The 14,152-nt window shown below is 42.8% G+C and overlaps 1 protein-coding gene across 1 annotated transcript in view; it reads left to right on the forward strand.

Annotated features, from left to right (window-relative positions):
* The first annotated feature begins 7,682 nt into the window (after nt 1–7,682).
* LOC125445913 (inositol-trisphosphate 3-kinase A-like) overlaps nt 7,683–14,152 on the forward strand; it is a 21,617-nt gene continuing 15,147 nt past the window's right edge. Inside the window, exon 1 of the mRNA XM_048519350.1 lies at nt 7,683–7,734. Coding sequence (XP_048375307.1) covers nt 7,683–7,734 — 52 coding nt within the window. The remainder of the gene's footprint in view (nt 7,735–14,152) is intronic.

The following is a 14,152-nucleotide window of genomic DNA, read 5'->3' on the forward strand; positions in this document are numbered from 1 at the left end:
CCTCCTCTGCATGGTCAATAGAGATGTACCCTGTAGGAAGTACTTTCTCTAACTCACATCATTAACTTTAGAAAGCCTTGCTTTAGAAACTCCTCCCCCCTCCCCCCCCCCCACATCAATTTCAGATGCATCCATTCACAGTCCTGGTCCTCATGTCTAATTTCTCTTTCTACAGTGGCTTGGGGGAGGAATGAAAGTCCACTATACAAGTTACCACTGATGCAAAGGGACTTCTAGTTGTTCTATCTATGCCTTCTAGTTGTTTTATGCTATTTCCTGGTCTGCCCAGGAAATGAGGAAGATTTCTGCCTTCAATTGTTTGCATCAAGTAGAAAAGATAAAGTGCTCTTCACAAGGTTCCATTTTAGAAGGAAAAGGTGGGTGTATGAATTACATGTACTGCAGTTAAAAATAAGTAACCCTCTTAGGAGGGGAAAAAGATACTTGAAGTCAAAGAAGCTGTTTGAACACCAATAGGGGAGGAGCAAAAATAAGGGAAGTTATTTAACATAGCAAGTTCATGGGGATGAATTCTTTTACCAGAATATGTCATTTTTTGGTTCTCTAAATGCATTCCAAGCTTGGATTCCTGCCTGGCACAATTAAAACTGTTTAAATGAAATACCACTGTATGGACAGTATTCCTTACTATAGGTTCCCTTCCAACTGAATAAAGTTTTAACTTCATTAGCCAAGATGAATCACACTGAATGGTCAATTCCAGAAAAGTCAGAATTTCCCTGAGGTGATGTTATATGCTATTCTGCAGATGCAAACATCCTAATATGACATAATTCCACAGGTTCGTAGTGATCCGGTCCTTGTACCTTTTAAATATACCTGGTTTTAAAATTCTAATAATATTTTATATTGATGGAAGTGACCTTCACTTCTAAGAACTTTAGGAAGATTTTTGCTGATTCCATCTCACTACAGATCCTCACTTCCCTTTGCAACATTTACCCTTTTTTTAATCTAAGCATACAATTGATAAGGGGGACCTCAGTCACCAACAAGGAACAAAAGGGAAGATATCCTGATTATTCTGGAACCCTTATATTTGATTTCCATTTCACTGTGTTAATAATCTGGAGTGAGTTAAATTCAAGGCCTGAAGAGAGAAAAGTAGTTGCTACCTTAGAATCATGTAACGACCTCCTCCCCTAACAGGCTGTTTTAAGACTTCTCCAGCCTTGAATAGCTTTCAGATTTCCCCTTCAAAGAACATTATGGATGTCTTTTACTTCACATAAAGTCGATTCCCAACCTTGGTTGATGTATCAAGGATAGTATCTTCACCTATACATTGCAGCAACACTAGATATCTCTGTGTAACATGTTAAAACTAAGTAAATATAAGGACAGCAATGAGGGAATGAGTGAAGTCTTATCTGGTCAAATTACATTATAGGCTCTGGGCAAACACTATTAAGTGAAGATTTCATTGAAGAAGAATTATGCACAACCTACAAACCCAGATTAACAAAACACTCTTAAAATCCTTTTCACGAAATCCAGACAGCAAGATGTGGAGAAATATTATTGTTGACTACTGCTGCCTTCTGTCTAGGCCCAAGAATGGAACTTGCACAGCAAAACCAGTTTAAGCTAGCTTTACAGGAACAAATTAAACAAGAGATGACATGACTAAGTTGTCAAACTGAGTAACTAAATGTTAAGTTTTTATCTTCTCACAGCCTTCAGGATGGTTGAGCTTTAGGTAAATATTGAGGACCCCCAATGATGAAAGGCATTTTTAGAAGACATGCTTTTTACATACATGACAGCAAAAAGTAGTAAATTCCATAAGATAGTACTAATTAAAGTCCTTCATAATATGTGGATCTACATTTTTTTCAAATCCAGTATTAGCTACATCCTTCTCACCCAGTAATATTCAAAACAATATTATATGGAATTCTGGAGTTGCTCAGAAGTTTATAAAAGGCTTCTTCAATGGAAATATCAGTCATACTGAGTAAATCTCCATAAGCCTTTCCCATCAATATTCACCTTTCCCTCTAACGAACAGCCACAACCACAAGTTTGGCATGTTTCAGGCTGAATTCTCATTTTATGCATGAACAGCAGAGGGTCCTGGGTCTGGCCAAAGCATAAGGTATTCCTTAAAACAGCAAGGAATAGGTTCCTTGTAAGGAGGTTTTAGAACTACAACTGCAATCTACAAAGTCTGCCATTTCTGCCTACAGCAGTAATTATCACCCTAGGAATAACTACACAGCTCATCTTCATCAGGTATATCTTATCAGCTGACCATCCATCCACCCACCCCTGCTGCTGAAGGCTGTCCAGTTGGGCTTTCTACAAAAACCTTAAATGAAAGCGGTCTGCCTTCCAACAGCGATGAAAGATTAACTGCGTCCAATTTTGGGAGACAATTTTGCCAAGTTGCCAATATGTTATAAAAAGCCCTATCGAGAGATCATTAAAAAAATGCTGACGGAAGAGTATGATGATGCTTTCTGAATTTCGCCAAATAGCACTGCATTTCTTACAGACCTACCCAAAAGTCTCCCAGCTTGAGATGCTGATGCTCTCCCAAGGGATGGCACTGTCTCTCATACACAGCATTCGCTTCTGCCCTCCACCCTGTCAGTAAAGGTCAATAGATCATTAACTTGAGACAAACAAAGCTGGCATCACGATGCCTCTCAAGAATACAAAAAAGAAATAGGAACGAACAACGGCAACACGGAGCTCTGGATTAGGAAGTTGACAAGAAGTGCACTTCCTGATGTGCTCTTACAATGCAGATTTATACACAGCCACAATAGCATTCCTTTATTATGCCAATAAAGCAGCACTCAGAGATCTAATGAATCAGACCATCTGTCAATCAAAGTCAGTATTGTCTACTCAGAGTGGCAGCAGTTCTCCAAGGTCTCAAGGTGAGGTCTGTCACACTACTTACTGCCTGATCTTTTTAATGGGAGGTGCCAGGAACTGAACCTGGGGTCTTCTTCATGCCAAACTGAGGCCCTATCCCTGAGCCATGGCCCCTCCCCAGGACAAGACACACCAACAGACAGCAATAGAGCCAGGAAAGTATAAAAGGAAGATAAGCAGCAATGCCACTTCATGCTTCAATAGGGAGACATGTGTACATATGCATGGGTGGGCCAGAGACTATAAAGCACAAGAATGAGACGTCTATACTTGGAGATACTCAAATGTCAAGGAAACCATACATTTTAAGAATCCAGGCCCATTCGATTGCTTATAAATATGGTCACTTGGTGTGTAAGAACCAGCAAGCTAGCCACAGATAAAGGCATTCCCAAAGGAATAACCACATTAGCTCAGAATTCTAGATCAGCAGCCATATTTATATACTGCAAGCAAATATAGGTTGCAAGCCAAAAACAATCAGCTCAAGAGTCCTTTGAAATTTTCATGAGCCAGAACTCATTTGTGACCAGAAGCATGTTGGAGTTACAATAACAATCTAAAGTAACGAAATAAGACCCACTAGCTCAGAATGACTTAAGGTTAAGTTTGACCACTATTACCCCCAACAGTTAAAACAGGAACTCCAAACCCCGGGACAGGATATCTGTGATCATTAGATGCTTGGAATTGTCAGAGAGGAAGCCTGTGATTTTCAGACCTTGCTTGTATGCTCGCCTAGAAGCAGTGTTGGATTAGATGGGAGATCCTATGGGGCATAGCAGTTAATACCGTCAGACTAGGTTCAAGTACCCTCTCAGGCCACGCAAGCTCAAAGAATAATCTCAGGCCAACCATCCTCTCAGCCCAGCTTGCCTCACACAGTGTGTTTGGGAAAACAAAACACTTTGATGGAAAAGTAGAGGAGAACTACTACACTGACAGATGTTGCCCTGATCCAGGAAGACAAGTCTGTACATCTTTAAGCACAATCCAACACAGTGTAGGTATGAAGAAAACCGAACTGTTGGTTTTTGTGGGCTTTCTGGGCTGTACAGCTGTGGTCTGGTAGATCTTGTTCCTAACGTTTCGGCTGCATCTGTGGCTGGCATTTTCAGAGGTGCATCACAAAGAGAAGTGTGAAACACTAGACACACACTGGACACAGTGTGCAATACACTTCTCCCTGTGATACACCTCTGAAGATGCCAACCACAGATGCAGGTGAAACGTTAGGACCAGACCATGGACACTCAGCCCAGAAAAGCCCACAACAACCAATTGAGTCCGGCCATGAAAGTCTTTGACAAAACTGAACTGTGATCAGTCAGACCAACTGTGATCAGTCAGACCAATTTAGAGTAGTCTTCGGCCAGTCATCCTTTAACCTACCGCACAGGGCTGTTGGAGAACAAGAAAGAGGAGACAACCAGGTACATCATACTGAGCTCCTTGAAGGAAAAACGAGCTTTAAAATACGAAGTATCTATCTCCTTCACACGACTGCTGTAATGAAGATGTGGACCCAGACAGGTCCTATGAACGTAGCAGGGCCGCTCGCAAGCATAGGGTGGTGCCCGTTCCCCCTCCCTCTTTCCCAATGGCACCCCTTGAGAAGAGGGAACCCCCCCTTTCCATCACAACCTCAGCCACACCCATTCGCTTCCAACACCGGCGACAACCCACTGACTCCAAGCAGGGCTCCTTCCTGCCTGACTGGCTCCCCTCCCCGCTTACCGTGCTGGGCGAAGATATTGAAGCCGCTCTCGGCGCCTCGGGGGGGCGGCCACCTCTCGCCTCCGGCCGGCGGGCCTGGCGGTGCTGCCGCTCCCACGGAGCCCCCTCGGTTGGGAAGGAGGCGGCTGTTGCTGCTGCTGCTGCTGAGGCGGTTGTTGGGGCGCGGCGGCGGCGGCGCCCGGCTCTCCAACGCGGCCCACCTGCTGGCCCATCCCCAGTCTCCTCCCGTCCCGGGCCCCCGCCAGCGCCCCCGGCCTCCTGGCGCCTCCTCTCGCTCACATGCCGCCGCGCCCGGCCAAGCCCGGCTCCCCACGGGGCTGCCCGGCCTCCTTTGGCCACCGCCTACGCCGCCGCCGCCGCCTCGCTCCAGCCCAGGCCCTCCCTCACGGGCTCGCCCCCTCAGCCCCCGCCATCTTAACCACAAAGCTCCGGGCAGGGGACAGAGCGGCTCCTCTCGCCCACCTCCGGTCCTCCCAGGGCGGCGGTTGCGCCTCCGCCCACCGTGGCCCCGCCCCTGAATACGGCAGGCTCCTCCCCCCCCGGCTCCCACCTCCCGTACTATGAATGGAGCACCAGTGGAGAGAGTGAAAAAAATCTCCTTTTTTAAAAAAAATAAAAATATTTCGAAGTAAGTAACGGGTGCAGGAGACGAAATAATAGTTCAAGGGTAAAGAAACCGGTAGATTTTATTGTTATTAAAACGAAATCTTCGCTCACGCCTCGGATAAGAACCTCAATAAAGGCTGTTTGTTGTAATTATCCACTCAGATTAGGGTGAGAAACATAATACATTTAATTACTGTTTGTTACAGTAAATGCTTGCTGAGATGCATGGTGAAAAAACCCCCACAAATACATTGTTAAAAATTCGCTTAGAGATCAGATGATCCTCCCAATACGTTTGTTATAATGATTAATCATTCGAATTTAGGATAAAAGCATCACATTAATTGTAATTATTGGTAGTGGCAATAGTAAATATTGACTCAGTTGAAAGATAAAAACAATCAATGTGTTCGTTATTAAAAATATTACCTCAGAGGTTTGAAATTGCTTTGAAATTGCTATTAATAGGCGTTCCTTTCGATATAAAAGTGAAGAACACTTATTTTATGTGATGTGCTCATTTAGTTAAAAGGGGATCCTTTTATTGTAGGATTAAAAAAAACCTTCAGTGATAATGCAATCGCAAACAAACAACAAAGAACAAATTGTTTGGGTTAGGCATTCAGGCTTTTGAAAAATGGAACAGCAGGTAGCTTTCTGCTATTGTTCAGATTTCCTCTTAAGGCTCAGAAGCTTCATTGAAGAAGGTGGGATGTCCTTTGAGATAAACACACCCCTAGGCCACAATCCTGAAGATACTTTCCTGGGAAAATAGGACTTACTACTGAGTAGACCTTTTCTGACTTACTCATTATGTGCTTTATGCAACCAGGAGAGAGACATTTGGGGACAAATGCTTAATCACAATTGACAAACTGCTTTCACACACCTTGATATTCCTGTGTGGCTTCATAAGTCACAAAGGCCTATCTATAATATTGATTAAGGCACATTATACCTCAGTACTACTGTTAACATTTCAGCAAATAGCTACTTGTTTTGCCATGATTGCATTACAAACAATGGACCCTTCTGGATACAATTTAGGAGACAATTCAGCAAAAGTTAGTCACAAATGTTGATTAGTTACTTTATTCTCACTTACTGGAACACTGACAACTGTAAGCAACCTCTTAGTTAACAAAAACAACCTCTTAGTTAATAATAGAAGATAATACTGTTGCATATTTTTCATTCATCTCCATGAATAAAAAGGTTAATGCCATTACTTTCTAAAAAATGAAAACTGAAGAAGGGGACCAAGAATGTTCCTGGTAGGAGCAGCCCCTTGAAGATCTTCCCACATCCTGTGGCTGCTCCTCTCTCTTTTCCTGACATCTGAATGTTTCCATTCCATCAAGAAGACCCCAAGTAAATCCTCCTTCCCTGTTGAGTTTTGTGCGAGTACATGTATGTATGTGCATATATTTAAATGTGTATATATGGGTGTGTGTATATGTATGGGTCTGTATATATGTGTGTGTGTGTGTGATGTGTGTGTATGACTACATTTCCAGTGCTTAGCAATACTGAAGTATAGAAACTAAGAGTGTGAGTGGAGAGGTCTAGATTCCACTATCATGTGGGGGATAATAATATTGGCCATCCTTGTAGAGTTCATGTAAAGATTACTGAAATTATGAGCATTCATCAGAAACAGCTGTGTTAATGTGTGATAGCAAAATAAAAGAGAAGTCCAGTGGTACCTTAAAGAGTAATAACATTTATTGAACAATTAAATTATGAGATCCAGAGTCATATGATGTATGATAGGGTGTTGGACACCCACCCAGCTTCAAATTCCCACTCTGCTGTGAAGCTTGTTTGGATGACCCTGTAGACCAGTCATTCTTGTTCAGCTTAAACTCCCATGGTTTTCAGGGCTGTAAAGAGAACATGGAAGAGAGGACAATGCACACTACCTCAATCTCCTTAGAGGAAGGATACAATAACAATGTAAATAAAAATAACATTGTGGAGTGTTTCAAACATTTAGTGCTTTCCACAGGATGTATTAGATTACTGGACGGTTAATTCCATGGGCTTTGTTAAATAGATGGTTCATGTTTCTTGAAGGACTTCTAATTGAGCTGAGAAAAAGACAAGAAAAACAAGACAGGTGAAATATAAAATATGAGCAATATGTATTCTAATGGCCTGAGGCAAGTAAAAATTGGGATCTAGGGAGGCTAAAGAGTTCTCAGCCCAACTCTGTTTTATTTTGCTTCCAGGTTTTTGATCTGTCCCCTGTACAAATCATCCAATTTGTAAAGCTGTAGTTTATCATCTGTCTCTTTTTGAATACAAGGCAGGTTTTTAATATTTGTTTCTTTCTAATTGTTTTTAATATACATCTACAAGTCACAGCCAGAACACAGAGTAAACAAATCAGAAGAGTAGCTCCTACTAGTACAACTACATTGGACTCTATCATGGATGGCAAGAAACTTTATGTCAGTACTACCAGGAAGATAAGTAAAAGAGGTATGTCCAGTATTAAATGGGCCAATTCACACATTTTAGGGGGCCCAGCTTGTGTCTGGGATTCCCAGCCTCTGTAACAGCCTCTGTAACATGCATGGGTTTGAGGGGTTTCCTTAGTCCTTCATGTGTGCTTTGATCAGATTGGGACCACAGCATATGTAAGAAGGTCTTTAGCCTTTCCCTGTTCTAGTTTCTCAACCTGAAATAGTCCAGGAGGTGCTTTGGCCTGTTGGAGAACCCCAAATTTACCATGGGATGATGTGGGTTTTTCCAGTTGGCCAACAAGCACTGCCTGAACTATTTCAGGTGAAGAAAATCATGCAGCCTGAAGCACTTTTTCCATATGTGTCCTGGTGTTGATCCAAACTGGACACCGCACATACAGGAAATGAGGAGAATCAATAATCCACGGTTAAACTGGTTGGCAATCCCAGGCCCAGTCTGCATCATGTGTAAATTAGCTTATAGACTTCAAGAATCATTCCACAGTAATGGGTCTATGGGCAGTTAGCGCTCTGGACATTGGACCAGAAAATACTTTCTTTCTGAGTGGGAAGAGAAAAAGGCTAGAGGACAGGGTGTCAGTGCTAGTAACCTCTCCCCTGTGGAAGAGGAGTCACTGCAGCTGGACCAGCAATTCAATCTGTGACACAGAGATGCCAACACCCGAGTTGCTGCCTAGAAATATCATCATCCTTCTCATCGGTCTCCACCAAAGAGAAAAGAGAAGGTCTTGTAACATTCTTATATGCATCAGTTTGGTATCCTCGAGTGCCATACAGATACTTCTGATCTGCTGACAGTGGTGGAAATTGTCTTTCATCAAGCATGGTGGATTGCTGTGCATGCCTCTTAACCATAGTATTCCTCATTTTGTGGTTGTTCTATTCAAGGCTGATTGTGTGGCTGTACCAAAAGGCTGAGTGAACCAGCTGACAATGAAATCTTGAAGAATTGCATGGGGCGTGAGCCAAATAAACCCATTTTAAAATGGGATAATTTATGTAGACACTGTACTTGTTAGTGTTATGAATTCATTTTGCAACACCTAGGTGGAATCAAAATTTATTTATATACTTGGTGCAAAATATAGTGTCACAAGGACACTAAAGTGATTGTTGTATTTGCAGCCACATACCACCCACTCAATATAGAATATATTAGCAATAGGCCTTCCTTTCCCATTTGCTACATAGGTAAATTCATCATTATAGAAGGTTTGTTGATAACCAGGAGGAAAACAGAAGGTGTCCAGAAATGTAACATATCCCGATATAGTTTTGTTTCAGTACACTGCAAAATTATGTTATAAAATAATTTCTTCTGATGTTCGGGACTTGACATGGGACGTGACCTTTTGTGTCAGTGTGTTTTTGCTCAGAGGCCTGGAACCAGTGATGTAGACGTACCTCTTAATGGCCAACCTCTGAAGCATTCCCAAGACATAGCAACAGCCTATTTTGGCACCAGATTAGCAGTACAGTCAGAGTGTCCTGGAGACGATAGGACTAATAATCAGCTTAGTCTAGTGCAAGACAGCTGGCATTACCACAGAAAAATAGTTGCTTCCCTGACTGATCATCTAAGCCCCCTACAGAACAAGGAAGTGCCCTTATCATCCTTAAAGCTTATAATGGAATGACTGTGGAAAGCTGCGGCCCATTAGCTGGCTTCTAGAGCCACAATCTCTCTAGCCAGACCAGAGCCTCAGGAATCGTATCAACCTGCCAAAGTCATCTTGTGAGATTCCATTCTTTATGTGCTTCTTCCCATGCAGATTTGACAAGCGGAAGTGCACTAGGACTGTTTCGGTAGCAAGGCCGCAATTATGAGATGTCTTCCCTTATAGCTGGCACCTTTACATGACTTCTTAAGAGGGCAATAAAAATGTATTGCATCTGTCAAACTTTTGGGTTGACTCTCAGAGATTTGAAACCTTTTCTGGAAAGTTCTTTTTTTAAATAACTATACTCTGTCTCAGATAAAAATGTTAGTATGATCAGTTGAGGTCCAGTGGTGGAGAAAATTGTATGCTTGAACTTTAGAATATAGTCCCAAATGAATACGAGAATTATAATTCAATTTTACATGCAGCCTTTGTCAAAACTATTATGTTGTTCATTTCTGAACATGGTACTTGGATACAAGAGCATTGATAGTTCATTGAACGACTATCATCAATACATTCCTTTTACAAATTGGTAGGCACTAGGACCCAGATGGAGCATTCTACAACAACGAAGGTCCGGCATATTGATATCTATGGCAAAGGAATTTACAGTCATACTATCATCTTTGTCGGGTTGCCAGCTCTGGATTGGGAAATATCAGGAGATTTGGGTGGTGGAGCCTAAGAAGTGCATAGTTTGGGGAGGGACTTCAATGAAGTCAACTTCAACTGACCTTTATTAGGCACATCAGTAAAAAAAATAAAACAAAATACAGAATAGAGCGGGTGTTACTTCAATAAAGTATAATGCCATAGAGTCCACTTTCCAAAAAAACCTTTTTCTCCCAAGTGAACTTATCTCTATTACCTGGAGATTAATAGCAGGAGCTGTCCAGCTCCCACCTGGAGGTTGGCAACCCTACTTCCAGGGTTCCAAAATACTGACCAAAATGTGGGTTCAGATTAGTATTACTGAATAAAGGTAAAGTTACTCCTCCAGTCGTGTTTGACCCTGGGGTACCACTGCAAGCAGTGATTTCATAGGCAAGCTGTTTTTGTGGGGTAGTTTGCCATTGCTTTCCCTGGCTATTCTTTATCCCCTAGCTATGTGCTAGGTACTAATTTATCGACCAAGGAATGGATGGATGGCTGAGTTGACCATGAGCCAGCTGCCAGGATATCTGACCCACAGGGGGCTCAAACTCCTGACCGTGTGAGTGGCAGTTCAAGCACTTAACCACTATGCCACGCAACTCCTCTATTTTTACAAATTTCATTTAAAAAACAAGTCCCTTGGTTCCCTCTAATTGCTTGTTGCTGAAAGCCTGTGACTGCTTCCTACATAGGATGATTAATGTTTTGCTTACTCTGCTTAAGTGATAATGGAATCCCAAGAGCATTGTAGATATCTACATTTTTGAATTTTTTGCTTTAGCCCACAGGTTGTCTAGCCAAAAGCTGGAGAGATCCCCCAGCTCCACTGATTGTACTACTGCTTTGGACAACAGCATGAAAAAGAAAAGTAATTTTAAATATAATGAGGCCTCCGCTTATTTTAGGTCTGTGTGGCAAAAATTTGAAAAGTTAAATTATGATATCAAAATAGAAGTAAAATGGCTATCTGACTTGTTTTTGGAAGCTTCTGAATGGTTACAGTTTTGACCAGCTTTAGCTGGATTGCCTTCTACTATTAAGGGTAATTTGCTTTCATAATATATTATTGTATTTTATAGTAGTTTGTGTCAGTAAAGAAACAAACATAGTGTATTTAAACAAACAAGTGTATTTAGATGTTGTCCATGATGTAAGCGCCTAATTTTGAGCTTAGGTTACTTTCTCTGTATCCTTTCCTTGCCTGTTCTTCCATTTATATGTTTAGATTCATAGCTTCAGTGGTTCATATTCTAGCAAAGTATTCCTTTAAAGAAGAAATCTGGGCTCTTCATGTATTCTGTAGTTTACCTTAAAGGTAAAGATTGTGTTGTGAGAAATTCAACTAAAATGAGAAATCAATTAGAAATTGGATACTTGCTCAGTAAAAGCCGTTCTGTCTTTACAAACCTCAAGATAACTTTTGTTTGGTGTCTAATGACGCAGGATAATAGTTGTAGACAACTTTCCACATTTGTTTTATAGTGCAGTGTGCCTCTCTTACTAGGGATTCACGGTCGTCCCCATCTTATAAAAGCTGTTGCCAATTGGAGGAGGAGTGTTTGAAGCAAGATGAGCCAGGTTTGCAAAACAGAGGTTCCAAAAGACCATCTACTGCACGTGAAACTGTCATTCGATATTTGAATGACCAATCAGCAATTGATGCCTTGCAGAAGTCACATCCTTTTTTAAAGTCTGTAACTCCTACAAAATCAGAGGAGGAAAAGGCTGAGAAATCCAGAGACAAGTATGCTAAAATGTCTCTAAGTATCGAATTTTCAGATGCTGAATGGAAAGATCCATGCTTGGCCAAATCTTCAACTTCCTCTGCCAGCGCTTCCAGTGCCCGCAGGCTAAATATATTAAAGCATCAGCAGCATGATGGCAAACTAGGAAAACTGAAGGAACAGGTTAGGGAGCAGTGGAAACTTCAAAAAGAAGAGAATGTCAGAGGACAGTTTAGGGACTGTGTTGATCATCCAGAGAATACAGTAACACCTAAAGTCGGAAAAGTGACAGCTGCACCTTCTGCTCCCTTATATAAAGGTACTCGTCTCTGACTACAGTCTTTGTGTAGACCTGTGGTGGCGAACCTCTGGCACTCCAGATGTTCATGGACTACAATTCCCATCAGCCCCTGCCAGCACAGCCAATTGGCAGGGGCTGATGGGAATTGTAGTCCATGAACATCTGGAGTGCCAGAGGTTCGCCACCACTGGGAAAATTATCAATCTTATTGGTAGGTTCAATCAAGCCAATTTCAGTGTTTGTGGTGGTTAGAAATCTACCCGGTGGAAATATTTTAACATTTATAATGTTTTCTGCTTACCCAGCTCTACTTCCGTTTTGTTCCTTCCCCGGACAGGTTGTGTTTATTTGTATAAGCAGGGGATCTGTGAGGATTTGTGTGGGAGGAAGAACGCCATTTGCTGCTGGCTCCTGCTTCCACCTCTTACTCTGCTCCCCAAATCACACATTAACTGCTTTTATCCTACCTCCCAGCCCTTAAGTCACCCCCAAAGATCTGACAGACCAGTTGATCAGGGCTGGCTTGGCCTTCTTCTCTTCTCCTTATGGCCCCTCCATCTTTCCCCTCCCCTCCTCTCGTCTCTTACTCCTTATCTCTTGGTGAGAGCCAAGCAAGCTCAGGCACCATTATGAGTTTCTACTGATTCTGTCACAATCTGTATCAGACTTATTTGCTTTTAGTTATTTTGGAATTATTTTAACTAGACATTATTTGTCTCGGAGCTGCTTAATTTTTTTCCCAAGATCCTTGATATACTGTGGCCTAGTTACCTTCTTTACATTGCTTTAACTCATCTTTAACTCATCTTCATGTAATTCACTCAGCCGCAAGGCAGAATGGAGGAGAGAAAGATGCCATTTTATAGAATGCTTTCAATCTTTCCAACAGTGTGGAGAAAATCTAGCAGAAGGGCTTTCTATCAGTTGCCAAGCCTTGGTTAGGCCTTGCCTCTGATGATTCAAGTTCTACCGCTCAACTAATGTAAAGAAGAGTCTTCTTGTGGTTTCATTTGGACACTGCTTGCACTTCCTCAGACTTGAATCATAAACAAATAATCCAAAAGACAGAATACCTTCCAAAGTCTTTCATCTTCTTTTTGCTGCATCACTACACATTCCCTGACATCTTTCTTCAATATCACAAATAAAATAAAAGTCTGCATCAGTCTACACTGTACACTTAAGCTACATGCCCAGTGTAGGTGTGAGAACAAATAAAGTATGGCAGGTGCCCCAGATTGGCTATATCCAGCAAATGGCCTGACTTTGGAATACTGGATATTTCTGCTTCAGGTGTTCCAGGGTACTTGAGACCCAGAATCAACCCCTGGATGGGCTATTCAGCTGCCTGCAAAGGGCTCAACAAATAGGGCGAGACTGGCAGTGGTGCATTTGCTTTGCAGAGGGAGGGGAGAAGGAAGAGAGAGGCAGAGAGTAATTGAGAGGGAACTGTCATGGCTGGGGGCAAGTGAAGGAGAGAGGCACAGACAGCGATCCATGCAGCAGCCCAAAAGTGGTGGAAGGGAAAGTATGGAGAGTTAGTGAAGAAGAGTTACCCAGACAGCAGGCGATGGCGGGGGGGAGGATGAACAGCAGGGGGAGGCACAAAGAGCCAAAGAAGAGTAATGGGGGTGGGGGGGAGGCACAAAGAGCCAGGGATTTGGAAAGAGAGTAATCAAGACAGCAGGGGAAAGGGGAGGCACGGATAACCAGAGAGGAATGATCCAAGTGGGGGGGGGGGGGGGGGGAGACACGAAGAGTAAGGGATTGGGAAGGAGAGTGATCCAGACAGCAGGCGGAGGGGGAGGCATGGAGAGCCAGAAAAGAACAGTCCATGAGTTGGGGAGTGGGGAGGCACAAAGAGCAAGGGATTGGGAAGGAGAGAGATCCAGGCAGCAGGTGGGGAGACAGGAGGAGAAGCGGAGAATAGCACAAAAGTAGAGGCGTGGAGAGCCATTGAGGGAGAACAACTGAGGCAGTGGCAGGGCTGGCAAACTCCCGGGGGGGGGGGGGGGGGGGGGGGCGAGTGGCCAAATTCGCCCCCCACGTCACCAATTTGAGTGGTGCCTG

Source organism: Sphaerodactylus townsendi, linkage group LG16 (assembly GCF_021028975.2).
Source record: "Sphaerodactylus townsendi isolate TG3544 linkage group LG16, MPM_Stown_v2.3, whole genome shotgun sequence".
NCBI lineage: Eukaryota > Metazoa > Chordata > Lepidosauria > Squamata > Sphaerodactylidae > Sphaerodactylus > Sphaerodactylus townsendi.